The sequence below is a fragment of the Chionomys nivalis genome (genome assembly GCF_950005125.1).
Source record: "Chionomys nivalis chromosome 23 unlocalized genomic scaffold, mChiNiv1.1 SUPER_23_unloc_1, whole genome shotgun sequence".
Taxonomy (NCBI): domain Eukaryota; kingdom Metazoa; phylum Chordata; class Mammalia; order Rodentia; family Cricetidae; genus Chionomys; species Chionomys nivalis.
Genome location: NW_026646869.1, coordinates 1,752,061 through 1,779,621, shown reverse-complemented (window position 1 = coordinate 1,779,621; position 27,561 = coordinate 1,752,061). Strand labels below are relative to the sequence as shown.

At 53.8% G+C, this 27,561-nt stretch overlaps 2 protein-coding genes across 2 annotated transcripts in view; one reads left to right on the top strand and one right to left on the bottom strand.

Moving 5' to 3' along the window:
* Positions 1 to 27,561, bottom strand: part of Fuz (fuzzy planar cell polarity protein) — a 265,069-nt gene that overhangs the window by 104,190 nt on the left and 133,318 nt on the right. The window lies entirely within an intron of this gene.
* Positions 15 to 25,305, top strand: Prr12 (proline rich 12). Its single transcript, XM_057760924.1, has 14 exons — positions 15 to 543; positions 1,965 to 2,077; positions 2,924 to 3,085; positions 3,170 to 6,471; positions 6,954 to 7,620; positions 9,152 to 9,579; positions 17,414 to 17,530; positions 17,668 to 17,801; positions 17,909 to 18,402; positions 21,544 to 21,669; positions 21,827 to 21,924; positions 23,268 to 23,414; positions 23,496 to 23,591; positions 23,724 to 25,305. The coding sequence occupies exons 1-14, from the start codon at positions 458 to 460 to the stop codon at positions 23,868 to 23,870; spliced, it is 6,117 nt and encodes a 2,038-aa protein (XP_057616907.1). The 5' UTR covers positions 15 to 457; the 3' UTR covers positions 23,871 to 25,305.

Here is a 27,561-nt window from a genome sequence, read left to right as displayed (position 1 = left end):
CTCCCCCAGCCGCCTTCTGCAAAGATGGCTGCACCGTGAGCGCAGAGGAGGAGGAGGCGGCGGCGGCGGCGGCGAAAGAGCGAGCACCCAGCGCCTGCACCCACTCCGGGGCCGTCCGGGACGCCCCCTCCCGAGTGCGCGTCCCCCTTCTCTCTTGCAAGCGGCGGGGCAAAGGCGGAGACAGCGGGGTCCCTCCTCCCCCCTTTCCCTCCTCCAGGGGGAACCCCCCCTCCTTGGCTCAGCGGCTGCACCCCTCCTTTGCCCGCCCCTCCATCCCTGCCCCCTCCCTCCCCCGCCCGGGGCCTTCCCGGACCTTCGGTGGCCGCGAAGAAAAAAAAAAAAAAAAAAGAGGGAGAGGAAAAAAGCAGCGGAGGGAGCGGCGGCGGAGGAGAGCGCGCGCGCGCCCCCTCCTTTCCCCCTCCCTCCCCCTCCCCCCAATTTCCACCGCGGCCAATTCATGGACAGGAACTACCCCAGCGCCGGCTTCGGGGACCCGCTCGGCGCCGGGGCGGGATGGAGTTACGAGAGGTCAGCGAAAGCTAGGTAAGAAGCTGAGGGGGACCTGGAGAAACGGGCCAAGAGGTGGGGGGGTTCTTGTCGGGCCTGGGCCTGGGGCCCGCCCGGCGACGCGTGCATCGCCAACTCCCCCTCCGGCTTTTGCAAGGGAGCGGCCTTCTTTGGGTTTGTAACAACGCCGCCGCCCCAGTTTGCAAATTGCAAACTCCGCCAAAGCCAGCTCCGGCTTGCAAAAGAGAAACGAAGCAGGCAAGGCACAAAAACAAATTCGAACTGGGAAGGCCTTGGGAAGATGGGGAGGATTGGCAATGCAAGGCCTGGACTTGCCCCTCATTTTTGGATTCCCGGCTTGCTGACCCCTCCTCCTGGGCGCCCCTGGCTCTGCAACTGCAAAGGTGGGAGGAAAGGAGAATTAGCTCGCAGACCTGGGGGGCGCGCACCCCCTCCCAGGTCCTATTGTTCCGGGGCTGAGCGAGGCTGGGCCACTCGGGCCCTCCCCCCTCTAAGAAATTCCGCGCGCAGAGTGGGCACGGGGCCCCGCCCCCTTCTTAAACTAGGTTTCTGTGTGTTGGGGGGGTCCTGGGATTAGGGACACGCCCCCTTCTCCCCACCTCCCGCAAATCCTGAGAATCCTGGATGATGGTACACTGTTTGCCCTCCGGTCCAGGGCCACGGATTTGGGGTAGACTCGGATCTTTTCCTCGTTTGTGTTCGCGTGGTCCCTTTGCACGCGTGGCTAGCCGCATGTTCACCTTCGAACCTGCCTCTTGCCGTTTAATCTGTGTTGCGCGTCCTCACTGTTCACCTGCCCTTCAGCCCCTCCCCCTTAGCACTTGGGTTAGCCCAGGGTGTACAAATTTTTTGAGTGGGACTTCACACTCAGGATCTTTTCTTTCCCACTTGTGAATTGAGCTCCGGTCTGTTCATGCACCTGGCTTTGCCTAAGCCTGTGCACTTGAGGCCTCAGCCCCTAGGGATGTACCAAATTCACGTCAGTACTTGTACCTGGGACTTTCCCTGGGTCCTGTCCCCTCTCCACCTTCTCCCCTTGCCATTTGGAACACACGCTGCCTCCTGCTTCTGGCGTGCCTGGATCAGGGTCTGTGCTGTTCCAGCGGGGCTTGGGGTGTCCATGTGTCTCTGCAGGGTTGGACCTTTGGTTCTGTTGTGGCTGAGGAGGGTGCCAGGGGAGGACCACGCCTTTCATTGGCTACTGTAGACCCCCCCTACTTCCTCTGTCCCTGTATGCCTGTATTTGCAAACGTGGGACTCTTAAGGGTTCCAAAGAATAGGGTCGTTTTTGTGCTTCCTGCATGGGGCAGCCGGATTCGCTAGTGTTATCTCAGGGTTCTTTGGAGTAACACCTCTAGTCAAGTGGGAGGTTCCCCTAGCTCTCTTCTCAGAGGATAGCTTGAGAAGAGATTCTTACATATCTCCCTTGCTCTCAGCTTGGTCTACGGCAGCTCCCGGACCTCGCACCCAGAAACCGACATCTTGCATCGCCAGGCCTACGCGGCCCCCCACCCACTACAAAGCTATGCCACCAACCACCACCCGGCAGGTACGGGTCCCCATCCCGGAGGGCTGGGGCCGGCCCGCCCTCCAAGACACCTGATTGGTTGCTAAAAGTTCCGCCCCTGCTAATTGGCCTTGCCCTTGGTCCTGGCCCTCTCTCTCTTTTTTTTTTAAACCACTTCTCTGATTGGTTACCTCTGAGGCTGCTGGTCCGTGCTTTATTTCACACCGGATTCGTCAATCCCTTTATAGGCCCGCCCCTTTCACTCCTATTGGCTGCCACCCATCATGGGCCCCCAAATCCCACCTTCTCTTCCAGGCTTTTCCTCCTCTCTCTAGCCCATCCCAGTCCTTTCTTTCCCGTGAGTTTGCCCGAGGCTTTTGACTCCTTGGTTCCTTTTTTCTCTATTGGCTCCAATTCTTTGGCCCGCCCTTTTTTTCTTAGAGTAACTTCATCCACCACCACTGTGGCCATGCCGCCCACACCTCTGATTGGTTCCCTTCCCTCTCGATTTTTTTTTTAAACCAGTCCAGATTGGCCCCTGGTTCTCCTAGTTGGCTCTTTCCCTGTTTTCTGCCTCTTGTCTTTTTGTGGGTGTTTCTGTGGTGCTGGGAATCGAACCTGGAGCCTTACATATATAATCTAGCAACACCTTCCTTCCCTCTGGCCCTTTCTTTAATTCTGAGCCGGGGTCTCAGTAAGTTACTCAGGTGGTCTTTGAACGCCTGATCCTCCTGCCTCAGGACTGCGTTGCAAGGCATTGTGTCCCGTTTGCTTGTCTGCTCTTCTCTCCCGCCTTTCTCTGAACTGAGCATGCTTAGGGCTTTCTCTTTCTCTCTGACCTCTGGTCTCCACCCAGCCCGGCTGACCTGTCTTCTTGTGTCTTGCCAGGCCTCTCTGGACTTTTTGACACTGGCCTCCACCACGCAGGCTCAGCAGGGCCTGACGCCTCCGTCATGAACCTCATCTCGGCCCTGGAGTCCCGGGGCCCTCAGCCTGGCCCCTCCGCCTCCTCTCTCCTCTCCCAGTTCCGAAGTCCTTCCTGGCAAACAGGTAAGCTAGTGCTAGTCCTCAGAGGGCTGGAGAAGGGCTGTCTCGTAGTCCTCTCTGACCTGTGGTCTTCTCCTTCATCCCTAGCCATGCACACACCAGGCCCTACGGAGCTCTTCATCTCTGGTGCCCTCCCGGGTTCCAGCACCTTTCCATCTTCCTCCGCCCTGTCTGCCTATCAGCACCCAGCTTCCTTCGGCAGCCGCCCCTTCCCAGTGCCCTCATCCCTCAGCCTCCAGGATCCACCTTTCAGTCCTCCTGCTAATGGGCTCCTGTCTCCCCATGATGTGCTCCACCTGAAGCCCTCGCAGGCACCCGCAGTGCCCTCTTCGTTGGGTTTTGAGCGCTTGGCAGGGGGTGGTGTCTTGGGGCCTGCTGGCCTTGGCCCTGCTCAGACCCCTCCTTACCGCCCTGGTCCCCCAGATCCACCTCCACCTCCCCGCCACCTCCCCACTCAGTTCAATTTGCTGGCTTCTTCTTCTGCTGCCACTGCTACCGAGCCATCCTCCCCTCAGCTCTACAACTTCTCGGGGGCCGCCCCAGGTCCGCCACCCGAGCGGGCCCTGCCCCGACAGGACACGGTCATCAAACACTACCAGCGGCCAGCCAGTGCCCAGCCCCCACCACCCCCACCACCAGCCCATTCCCTGCAGCACTATCTGAGCTGCGGAGGCAGCTATCCCTCCATGGGCCACCGGGCCAGCTTAGCTTGCAGCCCCCTGGGAGGTGGGGAACCTTCTCCAGGTGCTGGAGAGCCTAGCAAGGGTGGGCCCAGTGCAGCTGCAGCTGGAGCAGCTGGCCGGGCCACAGGCCCGGAGACTGCTGGGGGTGGTGGGGCAGGGGGTGGTGGTGGGTACCGCCCTATCATCCAGTCCCCTGGTTACAAGACAAGTAAGGGGGGTTATGGACCAGCTACAGGGGGTGCCACCAGGCCTCCACCACCTCGATCTACCGCTACACCCAAATGTCAGAGCCTGGGTGGACCAGCGGCTGCTTATGCTGCTGGAAAAGCCTCTGGAGCTGGAGGAGCTGGGGGCCAGGCGTATTCTCCTGGTCAGCCTCAAGGGCTTCTGGGACCGCAGGCCTATGGGCAAGGGTTTGGAGGGGGCCAAGCACAGGACTTAAGCAAAGGCCCTAGCTATTCTGGTGGGCCCCCGCAGCCCCCCAGCGGTCCCCCACCTCCTGGTCTGGCTACCTGTCAGAGTTACTCTCCAGACCAGCTCCAAGGCCAGCTCTACGGAGTACAGGGTGAGCCTTACCCAGGGCCAGCTGCTCATTCACAGGGACTCCCCACAGCCAGTCCCTCTCTCAGCTATAGCACTGGCCACTCACCAGCTCTCTCCGGCCATGGAGGTGGCTGGGGCCCCAGTTCTCTGGGAGGTGGTGGAGAAGCCAGCCCTTCTCATATCATCCGACCCCTCCAGTCACCGCCTGCTACTGGTCGTCCTCCTGGTGTTGGCTCTCCAGGAGCCCCTGGCAAATACTTAAGTTCAGTCTTAGCTTCAGCTCCGTTTCTGGCCCCCCCTGGAGCCAGCGGCTATTCCGCTGGAGCAGGTGGCTACAAGGGAAAAGGAGATGGCTCTGAGCTGCTTGCTGGGCCTGGCGGTGCTACCGCCGAGCGCACAGAAGATGAAGAATTTCTGATTCAGCACCTCCTTCAGGCACCCAGTCCACCTCGGACCTCAGGGGCAGATGGCTTGGTGGGCGAGGATGGGCCAGCTGATGCCTCTAAGGGACTCGGGGGCAGCGGTGGTGCTGGAGGACCTCCAGGCACGCCGTATGAATTGGCCAAGGAAGATCCCCAGAGGTACCACCTACAAAGTGTCATCCGGACCAGTGCCAGCTTGGACGAGGGCGCCACGGCTGCGCTGGAGCTGGGCCTGGGGAGGATGAAGGAGAAGAAAAAGGGGCCTGAGCGGGGCGGTGAAACCCCTGAGGGACTAGCCACCTCAGTTGTTCACTATGGAGCAGGTGCCAAGGAGCTGGGAGCCTTCTTGCAGAAGAGCCCACCTCCCCCACCACCCACGGCCCAGCCAAACCAGCCCACACCCCATGGCCTCCTCTTGGAGGCTGGAGGTCCTGACCTTCCAATGGTGCTGCCTCCACCTCCCCCCCAGCTGCTCCCTTCTGTACTCAGCCATGCCCCAAGCCCCTCACCCAGTGCACCGAAAGTTGGCGTCCACCTCCTTGAGCCAGCCTCGCGGGATGGGGCTCCCCAGCCACCTCCACCGCCACCCCCACCGCCACCACCTATGCCTCTGCAGCTTGAAGCTCACCTTCGCAGCCATGGCCTGGAGCCCACAGCCCCAAGTCCTCGCCTACGGCCGGAGGAGAGCCTGGAACCTCCGGGGGCCATGCAAGAATTGCTAGGGGCTCTGGAACCGTTGCCACCGGGACCCGGGGACACTGGTGTCGGACCGCCTAGCTCAGAGGGCAAGGATCCTGCAGGCGCCTACCGAAGCCCCAGCCCACAAGGGACCAAGGCGCCACGGTTTGTCCCCCTCACGTCTATCTGCTTTCCTGACTCGTTGCTTCAGGATGAGGAGCGGAGCTTTTTCCCCACCATGGAGGAGATGTTTGGTGGAGGAGCAGCTGACGACTACGGCAAGGCTGGACAAACTGAAGATGATGGAGACCCCAAGACTGGTGCTGGTCCACCCCCTGGTCCTCCTGCTTATGACCCCTATGGACCCTACTGTGGAGGCCGAGCATCTGGGACTGGACCAGAGACTCCAGGCCTGGGTCTGGATCCCAATAAACCCCCTGAGCTTCCCTCCACTGTCAATGCAGAACCACTGGGCCTGATCCAGAGTGGGCCCCACCAGTCAGCGCCCCCACCGCCGCCCCCGCCCCCACCACCACCTGTCTCCGAGCCCAAGGGTGGCCTCACCTCACCCATCTTCTGCTCAACTAAGCCAAAGAAGCTGCTGAAGACGTCCTCATTCCACCTGCTACGGCGTCGTGACCCCCCCTTCCAGACACCCAAGAAACTGTACGCCCAGGAGTATGAATTTGAGGCGGACGAGGACAAAGCCGATGTTCCCGCAGACATCCGCCTGAACCCAAGACGCCTGCCCGATCTGGTGTCCAGCTGCCGGTCCCGGCCAGCCCTCTCACCACTGGGGGATATAGACTTTTGCCCACCCAACCCTGGTCCTGATGGCCCTCGGCGCCGAGGCCGCAAGCCCACCAAGGCAAAGCGTGACGGTCCTCCCCGACCCCGGGGGAGACCCCGAATTCGTCCACTGGAGGGCCCTGCCATTGCAGGCCCAGCCTCAGCCTCCATAACCACTGATGGGGCCAAGAAACCTCGGGGCCGGGGCAGGGGCAGAGGCAGGAAGGCTGAGGAAATGGGAAGTACTCGTTTGGAGCCCCTGAAACCACTTAAGGTGAGGGGGATTGGGTCTCGGAGGGGTGGGCTGGACTGTCTGAGATTGAAGGTAGCAGAGTGCCCTAAGCGTTGAAGTTGGGGTTACCTCGTTAAAAAGCACTAGACAGTTACATAGATGGAATCCTGGTGTCCCTGGGAGGTGTAATGTTGTAATGGGATGCTCATGAGAGGACCCGGGTCCTAAAGTCTTGTACGGGGACGGCTGGGACGGGCATTCAAATCCCCTGTGCCTGAATATGATGGAAGGTCTAGGTGCTGAAAGAAGTTAGCCTGGCCTCCTGCCATTTAAGTAAGGTCAGATGGATTGAAATCCAGGGCTCACAGCCTGGTTGAAGGATTTGGACTTGGGCTAGAGTGAGGTGGGATGTGGAACTCCAGGGTCTCAGACTCAGAAGGATAAAATGTGAATCCCTGGATCTGAGGGAGGAGGCCTGTGGCTTGGGCCCCTGGACCTTGATTCTTTGCTATCCCCATGTCTAGATCAAGCTGTCTGTACCCAAGGCTGGTGAGGGTCTGGGAGCGCCTTCCAACGATGCCGTCTCAGGTGTAGACCACAATAGCCTGGATTCCAACCTGACCCGGGAGAAAATTGAGGCCAAGATCAAGGAGGTAGAAGAAAAGCAGCCGGAGATGAAGTCAGGCTTTATGGCCTCCTTCCTTGACTTTCTCAAGTCAGGCAAGCGGCACCCGCCACTCTACCAAGCCGGCCTGACGCCTCCGCTAAGCCCCCCTAAGAGCGTGCCAGCCTCTGTGCCCACCCGAGGTCTGCAGCCCCCACCACCCACTGCACCCACTGTGCCACACCCTGCACCCCCTGGTCCTTTTGGCCTGGGGGGCGCATTAGAGGCTGCGGAGACTGAGGGGCTGGGGCTGGGCTGCCCTTCACCCTGCAAGCGGCTGGACGAAGAGCTCAAGCGCAACCTGGAGACGCTGCCTTCTTTCTCCTCTGATGAAGAAGATTCTGTGGCCAAGAACCGAGACCTGCAGGAAAGCATTTCTTCGGCCATCTCTGCCCTGGACGACCCACCACTCACGGGACCTAAGGACACTTCTACTCCTGAAGAGCCACCCTTAGGCGCTGGACCTACGGTCTCGGGTCCACCCCCTCTCCCAAGCCTGCCCAGCACCAACAGCAATGGCACTCCCGGTGAGTTCTCAGAAAGAAGGTGGTCTTGGGATGGTGTGAACCAGCAGACACATTGAGGTTACACACTGGCTTAATTTAAGGTTGTCTGTTGTGTAGACAAACACGTGTGGCTAAGGTGATTTCCTGAGAGACGGGGAAAAAATGCTTTCTGAGAAGAAGCATCTCTCTCTCTCTCTTTTTTTTCCTTTGGTTAATTGAGACACAGTTTCTCTGTGTCTTTGGCTGTCCTGGAACTTGCTCCGCAGACCAGGCTGGCCTCGAACCCAGAGATCTGCCTGCCTCTGCCTCTGCTTCCTGAGTGCTGGGATTAAAGATGTGTGCCACCACCTCCCAGCTGGAACATCTTTTCTTTCTTCCTTTTTAAAAATAATTCATTTAATGTTATGTGCATTGGTGTGAGGGTGGCAGATCCCCTGGAACTGGGGTTACAGACAGTCTTTAGCTGCCGTGTGGGTGCTGGGTATTGAACTCGGGTCCTCTGGAAGAGCAGCCAGTGCTCTTAACCACTGAGCTGCCTCCCCAGCCCCTGGAGCATCTTTTCTTATGAGCTCAGAAATGCTGCAAGGAATCCTAGAGGCCTAGAGGATGCTGTAGACAGCGTAGGGCCTAAGTGATAGGGACAGGGAGATGGGGTAGCAGAGAAGACTCAGGAACTGCTCAGGAATGTGAGCCTCAGAAGTGCTCTGAGGAGTCAACAGTAAATCCTGGGTGTGTGTGCAGTGGGAGAGCCCCTGCCTAGAATCCTCATTGAGAGGCTGGGGGCGTGGCTCAGGAAAGGGACTCATGGGGTTTTCCTACTGAGTGAAAAACCTGGGTTCTATCTTTAGTACTTTGAAAAAATAATTGAGGGTCTGGAAAGATGGCTTAGTGGTTAAGAGTACTTACTGCTCTTCTTGAGGGACCCGAGTTTGGTTCCCAGCACTCACATCCAATTGCCTGTAATTCCAGCTCTACCTCTGTAGGTAGCTGCACATGCTTGTGTGCGTGCGCACACGCACACAGGAATTCTGCAGATGCGGATGGCATTGGAAATCTATGACAGCAGGTTGCAGGGCGAGCGAGCGTTTGCGGAGGGTGGCGAATGTTCTGGGAGGGAGGGAGGACTTGGGAGACACAGAAGGGATAGCTTTAGAGTTAGGAGACGTTAGGATGTGGAATTAGGAGTTAGACAAGGACTCCGAAGGCTTGGAGAGTCGGTTCAGACCGGCAAGGGCCTTACAAGTTCCATGTACCTGATATACTGGTGGAGAGTGTCTCATCTGCTGCCTTGCTGGCCACCCGTAGTGACACCTGAAACACTGTGGGTATGCTGGGGTCTAAGTGGCAGTTAGGGGCACAAGAATTCGTATGTGAATAGAGCTGGGCATAGTGGCCCATTACTCATTCTAACTAACTAGCTTTTGACACTGAAGCAGGAAAATCAGGAGGTGAAGGTCAGCCTGGGCTACACAGGGGAAGAGTCCAGAGCAGACCACATATCTGATCTCTCTCTCTCTCTCTCTCTCTCTCTCTCTCACTCTCTCTCTCTCAGAGCCCCCTTTGCTCGAGGAGAAGCCCCCACCCACCCCGCCTCCTGCTCCAACACCTCAGCCTCCCCCACCCCCACCCCCACCCCCAGTTCCAGCCTTGCCCTCACCCACTCCACTGGTGACTCCTGTGGCTAGCTCGCCTCCTCCGCCACAGCCGCCACCTCCACCAGCATTGCCCTCACCACCCCCACCGCCGCCGCCGCCAGCACCCACAGCCGTCCCACCAGTTGCTCCTCCAGAGGAACCTGCTGCCCCGTCCCCAGAGGACCCTGAACCTCCAGACGCCCGGCCTCTGCACCTTGCTAAGAAGCAGGAGACAGCAGCTGTGTGTGGGGAGACAGATGAGGAGGCCGGGGAGAGCGGTGGTGAGGGCATCTTCCGGGAGCGGGATGAGTTTGTCATCCGTGCAGAGGACATCCCTTCCCTCAAGGTGAGTCTCAGCATTGTTTACAAATGGAGCCTGCTTTAACAGCTGCTGAGTGACGGGCCAGCTGGGTGGGATGCTTCTGGGTCCACTGTCTGACTTAGGACACTTGCTTTCATTCATTCTGTCCCTCCCTTCCGTGATAGACTCTGAGTCTGTATGTGGTACTGTTCAGGGCTTCTCAGGGCTTTGACCAGTGGGTCTCTGCATTACCTCCTGCCCCTGCAGAAAGAGGGTTGTCTGGCCAAGGCTGAGAGCAGCACCAAACTGGTTATTTATACATGTTTCGAAGGCTGTGTAACATTGTGTCCATTTAACAGAATGACAGTGGTGTCTGTCTTCCCCAGGGCCATAGGACTTTTCAAACTGTGGGCTCTTGACCAGATTTATAGGGCCAGATGTTAATTTCCTCCTATGGACTAGGCGTCAGGTCCAATCAGAGCAACTGGTTGCCCCTGTAACCTTCATGCCACTACTACAGCAGTAGGCACATCTTGCCTGGCAGGCCAGTGTTGTGGAATGTAGGACTCAAAATTATCACTTGGTAATTCCATTTCCTGGGGATTTCCTATCAGGGGAGCCAACCAGAGTATATTCTTTTTCATTTACATATTTGACATCAACCAAATGCAGCTACGTGTATCTTGCAGGGATGCTGTCTGTCAGGCTGACTTTAACCTCTGGCTATCTTGAACTCACTCTGTTGACCAGGCTGGCCTAGAACTCCCAAGTTCCTCCTGCCTCTGCCTCCCAAGTGCTGGAATTAAAGGTGTGCGCCACCACCGCCCGGCTGAGTTTTAAATTCTTGGTGTAGAACTGGACTTGCTGGTGTCAACCTGCTGTCTCAGGTTCTGTAGGGGTTGTAAGAGGACCCTAAGTCCAAGACCTTCCTGTACCACACAATAGATTGAAGGCCAGCCTGGAAAATCGAGTGAGGGGATGAATACAAAGCCGGGAGTATAGCTCAGTGGTGGTGTGCCTGTCCCAGAGACAGGGTCTCTCTTGGAGCTCTGCCTGGTCTATCTCACTGTGAGGGTCAGGCTGGCCTCAGATTTGACCCAGCTTCTGGATTACAGTACTGCAGATGGAGACCACCTTGCTTGACCATCGTCCAGTTTTATTTTTTGTTTATTTGTTTTTCTTTGTAACAGGGTCTCTACAGAACCCTGGTTATCTTGGACCTCACTCTGTAGACCAGGCTGGCCTCAAACTCAGAGATCCACCTGCCTCTGCATGTGCCACCATGCCCAGCTTCAAGTTTTGTAAATAAAAATTTATCAGCAACATACCATCTGTGGGTGTTTTTCATATCCAGTGGCAGAGTGAACCTGGACACAGCCGATAGTATTAGCCAACTTCTTGCCTAGGTTGCTCCCAGAGAGGTTGGGTGGCTTTTAGGATGTTTGGTTCATGGCGTACCTGTCTGGATGAGGAGTGAGAGGATCCTGAAGGCCTGGCCCGGGAATAGAATGCTTGCCCAGAATCCCAGGGTGAGGAGCTGAGGGTGTGACTCAGTGGGAATGTGTTGGTCAAGCATTTGTTTGGTTCCGGGCGTGGTAGTGCACGTCAGCTGCTCATCTGGGCCGCCCCTCTGCTGTTGTCAGAGGGAGGCTGCATCGCGTGTTCTGGTGGGATTGCCTGTTGCACCGTGTGTGTGTTCTGGTGGGATTGCCTGTTGCCACTGTCCACGTTGTACCGCACTGACTATCATCTGATTCTTCCTACCCTTCACGTGGGTGCTGGGTTGAAATTCATGACGAGGACAGAAACTGTCATGAAGAATCACAAAAGTATGAGGTGGAGCTAGCAATATTAATTTTTTTGAGCATGGGGAGTTAGGGCTGGAGTGATGGATCACTTGCTAAGGGCACTTGCTGCAGGCAAAGTCTCATGGATTTCCCTAGGCTGGCCTGAGCCGAGCCTCACTTGTGGGTAATCTGGGCAGACCGCAGCTTTCCACGGTTCTTGTGCTGTGTGTTTTCTGATCCTGGTAAACAGGGCTCCAGGCAGTGCCTTCGCCAGCCCCATCTTACAGACCAGGAAAGCCAGTGTGCCTTGGGAAGGGGCCATCCACTGACCAGGGCTGGGCCAGGGGCCAGGGCTGTTCATCTGATAGTACCCAGCTGGTGTGGGCCAGGGCCAGGGCCAGGCAAGGACTCAGGTGCTTAAAAAACTTCTCGAGTGTGAGCAGTGGTGGGCACCGAGCCCTCGTGTTGCTGGTCAGACTTCTGTACAGGGTTTGCTAGACTCCATTGTTCCCCTCCTGCCTAGGCACTAGGCTGTCCTGTTGCCATCCCGAGCCTCAGCTTTCTCAGTCAGCGCTGATGTCATGGGCTCCTCCTCCTGGTGGTGTGTTGATAGTGCTCATGTGACCTGGCCTGACCTGGTCTCTGCAGCCCACACACAGAAGGTGCTAGGAACACTGGATCTGTTGCTATGATCTTGGGCTGGCTTTTACTCCAAGGCTTGATAAATACTCGGTAAAATACAGAGAGTGTATTTTGGGCTTTACTATCATTCGCTTTTCTGGCTTTTCCCCCTTTTGGTGGTCTGGGCAGTGTTTTGAGGCTGAGCCAGGAACGTCCTCAGTTGAGCTTATGATTCTCAGACCAGCCTCGGAAAGCAGCAGACATAGCCAGACACAATGGTGTGACCCTGCAGTCCACAGTACACATAGCCATGGTGTGAACCTGCAGTCTGCAGCAGACCTAGCCATGTTGTGAACCTGCAATCTGCAGGAGACATAGCCATGGTGTGAACCTGCAGTCTGCAGCAGACCTAGCCATGGTGTGAACCTACAGTCTGCCGCAGATATAGCCATGGTGTGAACCTGCAGTCTGCAGGAGACATAGCCATGGTGTGAACCTGCAGTCTGCAGCAGACCTAGCCATGGTGTGAACCTGCAGTCTGCAGCAGATATAGCCATGGTGTGAACCTGCAGTCTGCAGGAGACATAGCCATGGTGTGAACCTGCAGTCTGCAGCAGACCTAGCCATGGTGTGAACCTACAGTCTGCAGCAGATATAGCCATGGTGTGAACCTACAGTCTGCAGCAGATATAGCCATGGTGTGAACCTGCAGTCTGCAGTAGACATAGATACAATGGTGTGGACCTGTAATCCCCAGGCTTGGGAAATGGAGCCAGTAAGGTAAGAAGTCAAGGTCATCTTCAACTGTGTAACAGATTTGAGGCCAACCTGGTCTACAGGATGTATCAAATGAAGAGAAAGCTAGGGAAATGGCTCAGTTGGTAAGTCCCTTACTGAGCTCCATCCCACATGCTCTCGGGTGGTATCTACTTGTAGTTCTGCAGGTAGAGACAGGTAGACCCTGGGGCTTGCTGGCTAGGCAATTGAGGACCTGCGTTCGATCCCTCGGTCTCACAAGGCAGAAGGAGGAAGCAGATTCCCACGAGTTTCCCTCCAACTCCATAGTTACACCATGGGGTATGAATGTGTATATACACAAATGAACTGATATTTATTAATTTAAAAATCAGGTCCAGTAAGATGATTCTTTAGGTAAAGGTACCTGTCCCAGACTTTGATGGCTTGAGTTCCGTTTCCGGGACCTTCACTGAAGAGCAGGGGTTCTACTGCTGAGGTCCATCGCAAGCCTATGTGTAAGATTTTACACTGTCTCATTCCCACAAATAGAAAAAATTCAGGGGAGCCAGATGGTGGTGGCACACGCCTTTAACCCCAGCACTGGGAAGGCAGAGGCAGGCGGACTTGAAGACATAGCTTTTGCTGGTGGGGCTCTTGGTCAGCAGGGAGATAAAGGAGGTGGCTGGGGGTAAGTCCAAAGAGCCATGAGAACCATGTGTTCCTTGCCCCTGTCCATGACTGCCTTCCTGTTGTTCGGACCTAGTTTGGTTTTGTTTTGTTGTGTGGTATTGCTCTGTTTCTCTGAGGGGCCTTGAACTCTGGCACACAAGAAATTTTCTTGTCTATCCAGGCATGGTGGCCCCTCCTAGAATCCCTGCCCTTGGGAGTTGGAGGCTGATCTGTCTACATAGAGAGTTCCAGGCCACTGGATCCAACTGACCTTTCTTGTCACATAGCTTGTGTGGGTGTGGGCAGCTCACCTGCTACATTCCTCCTGCTTACAGCAGCAATGGTGGCTTAGCTTGTCACAGGTCATAGGTCAAATTCTTGGGAGATGATCTGATTGGTCCTAGTCAGTACCAAGATGGGAACCAGTGCTAGTCCTGCCCAGTGAGCTGACTTCCTCAGTGTGGGGTCCATGATCTGGGCAGCTTCCTACAGTCACTGGGCGTGGTTGGTGAAGAGAGCCTAGATGGACAAGCCTTAAAGATAGATTGGGGGCATGAAAGGGCGTGAAATCCGGGTTCGTTCCCGAAGGATGAAAATAGGGGACTGGAGAGATGGTTTACTGTGAAGAGTGCTTACTGCTCTTGGAGAGTTCCCCACACCCACACTATATTCCTTAAGACTATGGCTAATTCTAGCCCCAGGATACTTTGCCCTCTTCTGGCCTCCACTGGTACTGCACTTAAGTGCACATACCCACAGACACATGCAATAATGAAGACTAGGAAGGATATTTTGGAGGAAGACCAAACGCCCAGCTGGGAAAAGCAGAGGGGCAGATGTGGAGAGGGTTGGTGCCTGTTGAGGAGTCCCAACAGGCCCTCCTGGAGGTCTCTTCAGAACCAGAACAGTGAGTTTTGTGTTCACACGGGCTGGGCAAGAAAAGTCACAGACTCAGAAAGTCTGTGACATGAACTGCAGACTTTGAGAGGTCTGATTCCTACAGGGCAAGGTTTGGGAAGAGTCTCCCTGAGAGGCTGAAAGTCTGTTTGGAGCCCAGGGGGTATTCTGGAGCTGAGCAGAAGGTCGTCTGCAATAGACTCATCTGTTGGGACCTCTGCCCTAGCCTGTGATGCCACAGAAGGAGGGATGGGAACTGTGTGGCAGCCTGGAAGAAAGGACTGGATTCGGGGTTCCTGCGTCCCTGCTGTGTCTCTGTGTACCACTTTATCCAGGACCCGCTATGTGCCCCCTATTCAGCAAGTGGTTAGATAACTCTTTCTTTACACGCCCATGAGGGTGGAAACAAATTTCACTAGGCTGAGACTATGTTAGTCATTATGTGGCGTGCCAATACCCATACTGTGCTGGTACTCAAAGCAGACATTACCAATAGATCCCAGAGCTTGCTACATCTGAATATACAATTAAAAGGCAGACCTGACTAATCAATTGCAGTTACCTGAATTTTTTTAGTCACTTGATCTGTAGTCTTTGAATGCAATAACCATATCTGTGCATTCTTTTTATTTTTTTAATTTATCTAACTTTATTTCGTGTGCGTTGGTGTGAAGGTGTCAGATTCCCTGGGACTGGAGTTATAGACAGTTGTGAGCTGCCATGTGGGTGCTGGGAATTGAACCCGGATCCTCTAAGCCACCTCTCCAGCCCCATCTGTGCATTCTTGTGTCCCCCAGGAAATACTTCATCCATGACTGGCTTGTTCCCTCATATGCTTTCTCCAAGCACCCATTTAGACTTCACCTCTGTCAGGAACACTTTTGTGTGTCTGTAACCCAGGCTGGCCTCGACCTCATAGCAGTCAAGACTCCCACAGTGCTGGAATCACAGGCATGTAGTACCACACCTGAGTGTTCCATGCCTGTCCTTATCTCCTCTGTGGTCCCTGTCATGTGTGAAGGTCATGTGTCAGGTGTGGAGCCTGGGAATGAATGGAGAACGTCAGAGGTCAAGAGGGAGAACCTCTCCTCTGTCCCTAATCCCTAACTATATGTTCTGGCAAAGCTCAACTCCTTGTAGGTGTTCTTGTTGTTGTTTCCTGGGCCTAAAGGATGGGACCCTGGGAAGAAAATGTCCTAGGAAAATGCCCTATGGCTGAGCCACACCCCAGCGCCTCACAGGGGATTCTAGGCAGGGGTCTACCATTCAACTGTATCCCCTGAACTCTTTACTTCTTTTTTTTTTTTCTTTTTTTTTTTTTTTTGTTTGTTTTTCGAGACAGGGTTTCTCTGTGGCTTTGGGGCCTGTCCTGGAACTAGCTCTGTAGACCAGGCTGGTCTCGAACTCACAGAGATTCACCTGCCTCTGCCTCCCAAGTGCTGGGATTAAAGGCGTGAGCCACCACCGCCCGGCAACTCTTTACTTCTTGAGATAGTATCTTAACTGTATCTTTGCCTGGCTTTGATCCCTCAGTCCTCCTGCTTCAGCTGCCTGTGGTATTTATTTATTTATTTATTTATTTATTTATTATGTATACAATATTCTGTGTGTCTGCCTGCAGGCTAAAAGAGGGCATCAGATCTCATTTCAGATGATTGTGAGCAACCATGTGGTTGCTGGGAATTGAACTCAGGACCTTTGGAAGAGCAGGCAATGCTTTTAACTGCTGAGCCATCTCTCCAGTCCGCTGCCTGTGTTTTGAATGGCTCGTGGAAGGCCTTGTCATGTTAATGTCACCTCAGACTGCTATACTAAATTGCAGTAACCTGGGTAGCAAGAAAAAATTGGCTTGCTCACAGGTCTGGAGGCTGGGAGTTCAAGGTCAGCCTGCGGCAGATTTGGTTTCTGGCAAAGGCGTCTTCCTGGTTCTGGATGGTACCTTCAGGCTATACCCCTACAAGAAGGGGCCAGGTTGAATTGTCTCTGCCTCTTTAAAGATTTATTTTATTTTTATTTATGTGTAGTCTTTGTAAGTGTGTGTTCTATGTGGGTGGGCGCTCAGAGGCCAGCTAGAGCTGCAGGCATTCGTGACCCATCTAATGTGCTAGGGACTGTACCTAAGTCATCTAGAGGACCATTATGTTCTCTTAGCCAGCGAGCCGTCTCTCCAGCCCCAACTCTTGCTTCTTAATCTAGTCCCATAGATTTTCTCTTTATATTATCACAAGTTATTGATTAGCCTTGTTTCCTTTTTAGCTTTGCATTCAGAGGTAGTGAGATCTGGGGTCTATTAATGATGTCTGCTCTGGGTACCAGCTCCAATATTGAGGCCTGCGTGCTAAGTAGTGGCGTCTGATTTTGGACTGGTACACTTTGCTTACACACATTCAATTTTCTATGACTCTTAGATCAGTCACATGAGTGCAAACAAGGTGTTCTAACAGTCTGCTGAAGAGGAGGCACAGAGAGGGTCTTGGCTAAAGTCACGTGCTGAGGGGAGGCAGGGATGCTAGTGTTGGATGGAGATGTCCAAGACTCTGAGTCTCTGCTGCTGGGACCCTGGGTCTAGTGAGTGTTCGTGTATCACTGATGGTGGGTGGGTGTGCAGAGCTTACCTTACTTAAGTAACAGTCAGTTAAAACACTGTGGATTACACAGAAGAAGCCTAGTCAAGAGTTAGCAGGTGGCTGGACCAGATTGTGCAGCCTGCAGTCCGAGATACTGGGGAGGACTTAGGAGGATGGCAGGAGTTTGTCCCAGATGATTGGGGTGTAGCTTTCATCGGTGAAGTCAGCAGTGTTTCAGCACACACAAGACTCTGGGTTCAACCCCAGCCCTGGGGGAAAAAGAGAAAAAAAAAAGAGAATTTGACAGTAGGAGAACATGGATAGAATCAGGGTTCATCCTGGGGCTGAGGGCCTCGTGAGACCATCATGAGGGCAGTATTGCTTGTAGATGGGTCTTAGTTTTTTTATTTTTATTTTTGTTTGTTTCTGTTGTTTTTGTGACCGCCTTGCAGTGTAACCTAGGCCACTTACATTTGTGGCAATGCTCCTGCTTCAGTTTCTTGAGTGCTGGGATGAGAGGTGTGAGCTACCATACCTCTCCAGCTTTGTGTTTTGCTCTGTGGAGGGTAACCTTGTAGGCCTCCCTGTTCTCCTCCTCAGCTGGCACTACAGACTGGCCGTGAGCCTCCACCTATCTGGCGTGTCCAGAAGGCTCTTCTGCAGAAGTTCACTCCAGAGATCAAAGATGGCCAGAGGCAGTTTTGTGCCACCAGTAACGTAAGCCTTTGGGTTGGGATAGAGTGCTCAGTACTGGGGTCCCTCTCTGGCATGGCCCAGGGCAGGGTGGGAACTTCGTTTCTGGGGGTAGGTTGGGTGAAGCGTGCCGGTTCTCACAGGCTTTGGTTCCTCCACAGTATTTGGGTTATTTTGGGGATGCGAAAAACCGGTACCAGCGCCTCTATGTGAAATTCTTGGAGAATGTCAACAAGAAGGATTACGTGAGGGTGTGCGCTCGGAAACCCTGGCACCGGCCCCCATTGCCAGTCAGGTACTGACCGTGACAAGGTCTCTGAGAGGGAAGGGTGTATCTCAGGTTCCCAGGGATGGGAGTCAGAATCTTCAACCTGCTGATGGCAGTCACCTCTCTTTTCCCAGACGGTCTGGTCAGAGCAAGGCCCCTACCCCTGTGGGGGGCAGCTCTGCACCTCCATCGAAAGCCCCAGCCATGCCTGCTAAGCCTGAGACCCCTGAGAAGGCAACATCGGAGAAGCCTCCAGAACTGACACCCGAGCCTGCCGTACTCGAGACCCCTGCCCCAGAGAAGCCATCCCCACCCCGACCTGTGGAGAAGGAGAAGGAAAAGGAGAAGGAAAAGGAAAAGGAGAGGGTAACCCGTGGTAGTGATCGGCCCTTAAGGAGCGAACGGGCTGCCAGTGGGCGGCAGATGAGGACTGACCGGAGCCTGGCCGCAGGACAGTCTACCGCCTCCCGGCTGCCCAAAACCAGGCCTACGAAGGTGAAGGCTGAGCCACCTCCGAAGAAGAGAAAGAAGTGGCTGAAAGAGGCAGTGGGTAATGCCTCAGCAAGCGGCGGGCCTGGGGGGAGCTCATCAGACTCAGAGTCCTCCCCTGGTGCTCCCAGCGAGGACGGTAAGTTCCAGCAGCTACAGGCAGAGGGGGTCACCTAGGGAGGGGACAGGGTGAGTGCCAGCCTGAGGAGGGCTGCTGATAGCCTCCACAAAATGGGGACAAAGTGGAAGAAGCTAACAGTTAACAATCAAACTTTCCTACGTAACAGTATCTGCTGACCTCAGTACATAATTGCTTAATGTTTAGAGCAATCCTGAGTGATAGAGGCCAGCCATGCAGGGCTACATAAGAATACTGTATCAAGAAAAATAATAAAGCCAGGCGGTGGTGGCGCACGCCTTTAATCCCAGCACTCGGGAGGCAGAGGCAGGCGGGTTTCTGTGAGTTCGAGGCCAACCTGGTCTACAAGAGCTAGTTCCAGGACAGGAACCAAAAAGCTACAGAGAAACCCTGTCTCGAAAAATCAAAAAAAGAAAAATAATAAAAGAACAGCTGGGTGGTGGAGGCGCATGCCGTTAATCCCAGCATTCGGAAGCAGAGGCAGGAGGATCTTTTTGTGAGGTCAAGGCCAGCCTGGTGGATAGTGTGAGTTCTGGGACATTGGCTACACAGAGAAACCCTGTCTCAGGGAAAACAAAACAAAACGAAAAAAGTCAACAAGAGGGCTGGAGAGATGGCTCAGAGGTTAAGGACGCTGACTGCTCTTCCAGAAGTCCTGAGTTCAATTCCCAGCAACCACATGGTGGCTAACAACCATCTGTAATGAGATCTGGCGCCCTCTTCTGGCCTGCAGTCATACATGGAGGCAGCACACTGTATTGTATACGTATAAATAAAATCTTAAAAAAAAAAAAAAAAAAAAAGTCAACAAGACATTTCCAAAATAAAAATAAGGCTGAGATGTATCTCAGTGTTTGAATCTTGAGTATTGCAGAATTAATGAATTAGTTACAGGATGTTCAAATGAGGGGACAGGCTCCAAGGGGGCACCTGTCATGGGTGGCTCACCAAGGCCAGCAGCTCCAGCAGTGCCCTTAATGTTGATGGATGGGTGATTTGGGTTCAGCATGGGTCAGTTCCATAGGCCTGGGACAGATGTGGGAGGTACCAGCCTCTATCCTGGGGCCGAGAGATGGTGGTGTTTCTTCTGATTACCTGGGTGACCCTGGGAAAGGCATGACCTTTTGTTTCCTCGTCTGTAGAATTGGTCTCATAATGGGTACAACCTGAGGAAGAATCTTGCATACAATGGGTACGACAAGGGCTCTGTGTCAGCCTGATGCCCAGCATGGTGACACCCATATGGGGCGGGAGGACTAGCCTGGCTGCCCATGTCTTCTTACCTCCAAAGTAACAACAGCAAGGCCTTCTTTGCTAGACATGGATAAGGCGTATGCTTCCTCTTGGCCGATAGCTTAGGCTTATTTTTAACTAGCTCTTATAACTTAACCCATGTCTTTTAATCTATGGGCTGTCTACCACGTGGCTTTTACCTCTATCCCATTTGTGTGTCAGACTCGTTCCGCTCTGGCTGCCTACCCTGGTGTCTTGCCCCAATCCTGCCATTTAGCTTTTTATTAAACCCAAAGCACTGACCCATCCTCACAGTGCACACAAAGATTCCACAGCACGCACCATGCGTGTGCCTGGTGCCATGGAGGCAGCAGGTTTTGGGTCCGCTAGAGCTGCCATTTGGGTGCTGGGTCCTCTCAAGAGCAGTTGGTGCTCTTAACCACTGAGCCGTCTTTCCAGCCCCAGTTTTTCTTCCTTTTTTTTTCTTTTTTTTTGGTTTTTCGAGACAGGGTTTCTTTGTGGCTTTGGAGCCTGTCCTGGAACTAGCTCTTGTAGACCAGGCTGGTCTCGAACTCACAGAGATCCGCCTGCCTCTGCCTCCCAAGTGCTGGGATTAAAGGCGTGCGCCACCACCGCCTGGCTTCTTCGTATTTCTTTGTGTAACAGCCCCTAGCTGTTCTGTAACTTGCTTTGTAGACCAGGCTGGCCTTGAACTCACCAAAATCTACCTGCCTCTGCCTCCTGAGTGCTGGGATTAAAGGTGTGTGCCACTGCTGCCTGGCTCCAGTGTAATTTTTTAAACTTAAGTCTGGGGTTGACTTTGAAACCATTGGGCCAGTGTGGCTCTTTCTCTCATCAGAGCAATCAGAGCAGTGTGTCAGCATGGTTCTTTCCCTCGTGAGAGCGGTATGTCAGCAGAGAGCCGTGTGTCAGTGTGAGAGCGCTTTGTTGGCATGAGAATGGTGTGTCAGCGTGGCTCTTTCCCTCGTGAGAGCGTTGGGTCAGCGTGAGAGCGGTGTGTCAACCTGGCAGTGTGTCAGTGTGACTCTTTTCCTCATGGCTTTTTTCATCTTTTTTTTCCCTCCTTTTCTTCACTCCGTCTTCTCTGTTTGTTTGTTTGTTTGTTTGTTTGTTTGTTTGTTTATTTATTTTTTGGTTTTTCGAGACAGGGTTTCTCTGTGGTTTTGGAGCCTGTCCTGGAACTAGCTCCTGTAGACCAGACTGGTCTCGAACTCACAGAGATTCGCCTGCCTCTGCCTCCCAAGTGCTGGGATTAAAGACGTGTGCCACCACCGCCCGGCTTTCTCTGTTTATTATTATTACTATTATTATTAATTATTTTGAGATAGTCTTTTTTTAATATTTATTTATTATGTATACAGCATTCCTTCCATGTATGTCTGAAGGCCAGAAGAGGGCACCAGACCCCATTACAGATGGTTGTGAGCCACCATATGGTTGCTAGGAATTGAACTCAGGACCTTTGGAAGAACAGTCAGTGCTCTTAACCTCTGAGCCATCTCTCTAGCCCCTGAGATGGTCTTATGTAACCCAGACTGCCTTGGAGCACCTTGCTGTATACTTGAGGGTGGTCTTTGAATTTTTGGTCATCATGCCCAGTTTCTCTGGTGCCCGAATGGAACCAGGGTTATGTATATGCTAGGCAAGCATTCTGCCTGCTCAGCTGCTTTCAGCGGAGTCACAGTGGATTAGGCCCAGTGTTCTGCCCCAACTGGTTGTTGTCGTTACTTCGTGTGCTTGTGATGTTGTATGTGTCATCCCATCCTTAGCAGGAGCCTCCTGCTGTGCCCTTTCAGCTAGGATCTGCACCGTGGGTCCCTGCCACTGAAGTAGTGTCTGTTGCACAGTAGCCTAGGGATAATAAGTCTTTGTCCCATCGCTCACCAGAACGGGCAGTTCCAGGACGGTTGCTGAAGACACGGGCCATGCGAGAGATGTACCGAAGCTATGTGGAGATGCTCGTGAGCACAGCCCTGGACCCGGATATGATCCAGGCCCTGGAGGACACGCATGGTGAGCCGGACCAGGGAGGAGGGATGGAGTTGAGCACTGGGCACGTGCTCGTTGGCGAGGAAAGCTGGGGTCTGTGGAGGACACTGATTGTGACCTCGGGAGTCTCAGGGCATAGGGGATTTGGAGCTGCGGTCTTCTGACAGCCCTCCTCTTACAGATGAGCTGTACCTTCCACCCATGCGGAAGATTGACGGCCTTCTCAATGAGCACAAGAAAAAGGTCCTGAAGCGGCTGTCACTGAGCCCGGCCCTGCAGGTGCTTGGGGGCTTGGGTGGGGCTTGCGTGGGGCCAGATCAGGTGTGGAGGTTGGGGTTTGGGGTGTGGTTCCTTGAGTACCTTCCCTAGAGGGAGGGTCATTGCAAGGGCCTGCTGTCCTGGCCTTGGTTGGGAGATGAATGCTAAGCTGGTGAGGTCTCTGGATGCCACCCAGATGAGACAGGACTCTGGAATGGCCCATCGAGCTGGACGGAACATCCTGGGGCCCCCTTGAGAATCCTGAGGCATAGCGCTGAGGATCTAGTTCTGGTACCAGTTGACTGTGCTTCAGGCCCTCGGTTCTATCCCCAGAACTGTCCTACCCGGACATGGTGGTGCATGCCCAACACTGTTGAGGCTGTAACATGGGAGGCTAGTCGGGGTTCTGGAAGAGGGTAGTCCTGTTTGGATTATTTGGGGTGACTTGTAGATTGTCACTGAGAATTCAGGGGTAGAATATCAGGTTGTCGAGATAGATGCCTGCCATCATGTTAGTCTGACTTGGGAAAGGCAGGGTAAGAAATTTAGTCTGGTTCTCAGGATTCTGGTTAATACATTCTTTTGTTTTGGGGCTTTTTTGGTTTGGTTTGGTTTATTTGAGACAAGGTCTTACTAGGTAACCTTGACCAGGCTGGCCTTGAATTCAGGATCTACCTGCTCATATCTGTCATCCCAGCTGTCTGGTAGGCTGAGACAGGACAAAAACTCAAAGCCATCTTGGGCGACTTAATGAGGCCATGTTTCAAGGTGATGCCACATTCCCGCAGTTCCAGTACTTGGCAGGGAGAGGCAGTTTATCTCTGTGGGTTCAAGGACAGCCAGAGCTACACAGTGAGATCCCATCTTTAAAAGCAATAGCCACAAAAAGGGAGAGCGAGAACTTTGGGATTTGGTGGTAGTCAGATGTTCTGGTTTGCACAGTTCTGGGATAGGCTGGGTTGGCCCTGTGAATTCGAGTGCACAGTTTTAGATAGGTTTATTTTCTGTGTATGAGTGGAGACCAGAAGCTGGCTTCAGAGCCTCCGTATTTGCAGTTGTGAGCCATCCCATGTGGGTGCTAGGAACCGAGCCAGGGCTGTCTGCAGGAACAGGGCTGTCTCCCCGTGCCATAGAGCACAGTTTGGGTGTTACAGGTGGAGGATAGAAATGTGGTCCTTGTGAGATTTGAGGCCGTGCTAGGGTCATAGGGGCAGGACAGCGAGGCTCAGGAGACAGGTATGCCTCTGGGTCTCCTAAAACTGTGTTGGGGTATAGTGAGGCCCCTCAAGATCCAGAATGTGAGCACTGGAGTTGGGTGGTGGTGGTCCAGGGAGGTGGTCACTGACGCTTCGGCTTTCCCACAGGATGCCCTGCACACGTTCCCACATTTGCAGGTGGAGCAGACTGGAGAAGGCTCCCCCGAGGAGGGGGCTGTGCGGCTGCGGCCTGCCGGAGAGCCCTATAACCGCAAGACGCTCAGCAAGCTCAAGAGAAATGTCGTGCGGGCCCAGGTAGGAGCTGACCCAGGAAGGGTAACCCTGGGCGGGGTGGCGCTGGGCTGAGGATCTGAGCGTCTGCTCCTCTGTCTGCAGGAGTTTAAGGTGGAGTTGGAGAAGTCGGGGTACTACACCCTCTATCACTCCCTGCACCACTACAAGTACCACACCTTCCTGCGCTGCCGAGACCAGGTGAGCCCCCAGCCCAACCCCAGCCCTCCTCCCTCGGTGGGTCGGGTCCTGGGCCCACTCACCGGCATCCTGCCCCACCCTTCCCTAGCCGTTACGTCCCGTCCCGTGTAGCTTCACCTCCGTCTCCCACAGACCCTGGCCATCGAGGGCGGTGCCGAGGACCTGGGCCAAGAGGAGGTAGTCCAGCAGTGTATGCGGAACCAGCCATGGCTAGAACAGCTCTTCGACTCCTTCAGTGACCTGCTGGCCCAAGCACAGGCCCACAGCCGCTGCGGGTGACTGCACCCTGCCTGTGGGTTCCTCCTCCGTGACCGAGAACTGGACAGAACTGTCCTCCGGAGCTGCCTGCCAGGAGGGAAGGGGTCGTCCTCAGCCGGGCTGTATCCACACAGCCCTCCCCTCTATCCCTCTTACGCCCTCCCCCATTCGTGTACAGAGAAATTATTTATATATATGTATAAATGTCTATTTAGTAACACTTGCCCTGGCCCAGCCCTCCCAACACAGCCATCGCTCCTGCCCCTCCACTGTGTACATAATGTATAGGAAAATTCTATGTATGGTTGAGGGAGGTGGGGCAACTTGAGAGAACTGGGGGCCCCCTCCCCTCTCAAGCTTCCCCCTCCAAGCCAACATCTTGGCTAAAGGCTGCTCCCCAGGGGTGTGTGGTGTTGGGTGGGAGGGGCCGAACATCTTGTTAATTATTTTTAATCTTATTTATTGTACATACCTAGGGTGGGGGAGGGGTGGAGAGGGAGGGTGAGAAGACTCCCCTCGCCCTGCCTCTCCTGTTCCTTTTCTACAGCATCTGTCTCTCTGCCCCAGCCCTGCTCCTCTCTGCCCTGTCCCCTCCTCTCCCGGACCTCTTGCTCTTGGGCGCTGTACAGCTCCTCTTGTATACACTGTGTGCACAGAACCAGCCAAACGAGACCCAACAGCAACACTTTACCAGCTGGCTGGAGTGCTCTGTCTGCGGCGGCGCGGCGGGCCTGGGCAGTGCGAGCAAGGGTTGCCAGACAGCCTAGTGTTAGTGTGTGCGTGGCCCTGAAATGTGATGATCTCATACAAGCATGAATTTTGTTACGGTTTGTCAAAATCAAGGATGTGGGGTTCCTAGGGGGTTGTGGCTGCAGGAACCCCCATGGAAGGCTGTGGGCTGGAGGTCTCAGTTCTTACTGTGTGTGTCTCCATGGACCTCCTTGGCTACGTAAGTCATCTGCCCTTGCGTGGTGTCACAGATGCCCTGGAGAGCCTTGGGGCTGCAGAGGTAGCTCAGGAGTTAAGAACGTAGCCGCTCCTGCAGAGCCCATACTGGGTAACATCTATAGAAGACAGTTGAGCTCCACTCTGCTGGTCTCCGGTAGCCCGAGCTCACCAAGTGACTGTGACTGACATTAAATTTCTAATCCTCCTGCTTCCACTCGACATGTGCCGCTCCACCTGGTCAAGTTTCACTTTTTAAATACATCAGGATTTTAAATGAACTTTGCAGGCTGATCCAGGGAGAGCAGGTGTCAGGAGCTGGGTAGCAATTTTTTATTACAGAATTGAGGGCCCCCTCCACAACCTTTAGATTCTGGGGATAAGTACCTAGTAGAAGCACTTGGGACAGCCTAGGCTGGTGTGGAGCGTTCAGTTGACTGGGAGAACAGGTGAATGTCAGGGTCCATGCTGTGGACACATTTGCTGTTCAAAGTGTCCCCGCAGCCCTCCAAGAGCTTGCAGGGGCCCTCACATGTGGTCTCGGGGGAACTCAAGACCTGCCTGAAGTCTAGTGAGGGGCTGGGCTTGGTTCAGTGGTAGAGTACTAACCTAGTGTGGAGAAGGGACTGAGTTCCCCTGGCTCTGCACTGGGGTGTAGGGGCGCACTAGAATCAGAATGTTAGCCCTAGAGATGGCTTTCTAGCGAGGGCTGGGAGTGGACCTTGAGTACCCATGGACTGTGGCTTACAGGCCAATGGGCGATGGTTGTTCTAGGTTATGAATTGGCCCTGCAAACAGAAGCTGGAGATTCCCCAGGGTCAGAACTATGATCCCAGCTCTGAGTTCTAGAACAAAAGTTTGACCTGGAGAGACTGCCCCACCAGAGTAGAAGGACTGTTGCCTTTTGGTTAAAACCCAGCTAAGTTTGAGCCTCAGCTGTTTCTAGTTGAAGCAGGCCGATCAATATATGCATGTACGTCCAAAAATAGGAGACAAGCCTGGTGTGTGGGGATCCTGAGGGAGGAAAGTAGAGTGAAGGCAACCCTAGCTTCAGTGGGGCCTTTTCTCAATAACCCAAAACAAGATACTGCCAGAGCCTGGAAGAGGGCAGAAACCCCGCCACAGGCACAGACCCGTGCCTAGAGAGGTGCCAGCAAGGCTGTGACAGCCTTTGACTCCTAGAAACTTCAAGAGGCAGTGGCCTGGAGCCTTCCAAAAATGGCCTGACAGTTGTCATGCACATTCTTGTGCTGCTTCTGGGGGCAAGCAGTAACCTGTCACCCTGTCACCGGCCCAGTGTGCATCCTGGCCTTCCAAGAACCATGGTGTCCAGGCCAAGAGCTCCACCCTGATGCATGGTGGGAAAGAATTTTGAGGAATGTTTGCTGGGACACAGACCCTTGGCTGGCAAGAGCAATGTGCCCCCCACTGGACTCCTTGACAGGATGAGGAGGCTGCAGCCAGCTACAGGTTCTCAAAAGGGTTCCCTCCTTGGGCTGGGAGCGAACAGCTAAGGTGTGTTCTTATCCTTGCTCAGTCCCAGGGAGGCAGAAACTTGAACACAGGCCAAGGCTCTGTGTAAGGGAAAGCCGGAAAGGGACACTGAGTCGGCTGTCTCATCTGGAATACAGAGAAACGTTCACAGTCCCGGGACAGGACAGAAAGCGGTGGGTCATGGATGTTCATACAGAACAGCCAGTAGGGACTGGACTGCTCTGGAAGGGACAACTGTAGCCTGCATCTTCTCAGAGAAGAAGCATTAAGACAGGCAACTTGCACAGATTGCTGTTCTAGATTTGATTTGCCAGGGGCAAGGCAAGGTCACAGTGTACCTGGGATCAGGAGGCAGAACTGGCATGAGGTATAAGGGGTTCTAGAATTAGGCCCAGAAGTGTTTAAAGCCAACGTGTTTGATGATAGGCCTCCAGCACAGGGAAGAGTCTGCTAGGATGGAGTGTTAGACTGTTGTACTGGGTAAGTGTTGGTACTCAAAGGTACGGAGACAGGCATGCTGGCTCACACCTGTAACCCTAGCAGTTGGGGAGCGGGGATAGGAGGATCAAGAGTTCAAGGCCAGCCCAGGTTACTTGAAACCTTACCTCAGTAAAGCTAAATAAATAAATGTAAAAAAAAAAACAAAAAACGGGGTGGTGGTGGCATACGCTTTTAATCCCAGCACTTGGGAGGTAGAGGCAGGCAGATCTCTGGGAGTTCGAGGCCAATCTGGCCTACAAGAGTTCCAGGATAGGCTCTGAAGTGACAGAGAAACCCTGTCTCGAGGGTAAAAATAAGTGGGGGATCAGATTGGGTTGGAGGTTTCTCTCTGGCACCTTCCAGGATGTCTCAATGTATGGCAGAATTGGCAGGTCCTGACTTGGATCTAAATATATAAAGGTGGTGTTTCTTAGACCTGTGCCTTCCCCCAGCTAAAAGAACTTCCTTAGCATGGAGAGTGGAGGTGGGAGCCTGATAGCAGGGTTACCTGTCTGCTCGAACTTTCTAGACTAGCATTTCCAGTAGGACCTTCTGCAGCCATAGAGAAATTAATTTTAATCTCAACAGCCATATGTAGGTTCTGGCTACCATATTGAGCAGATAATACTTTTTTCTCCTGAGACACGGTCTTGTTACAGATTTTAAACTGGGCTTGAATTTGTGGTCTAATTCTCCTGCCCCAGCCTTTGAAGTATTGGAGTTACAGGCATGCACCACCCACACCAGCTTAAATTTTTAAGAGATGTTATTACATTTATTTAGTGTGTGTGTG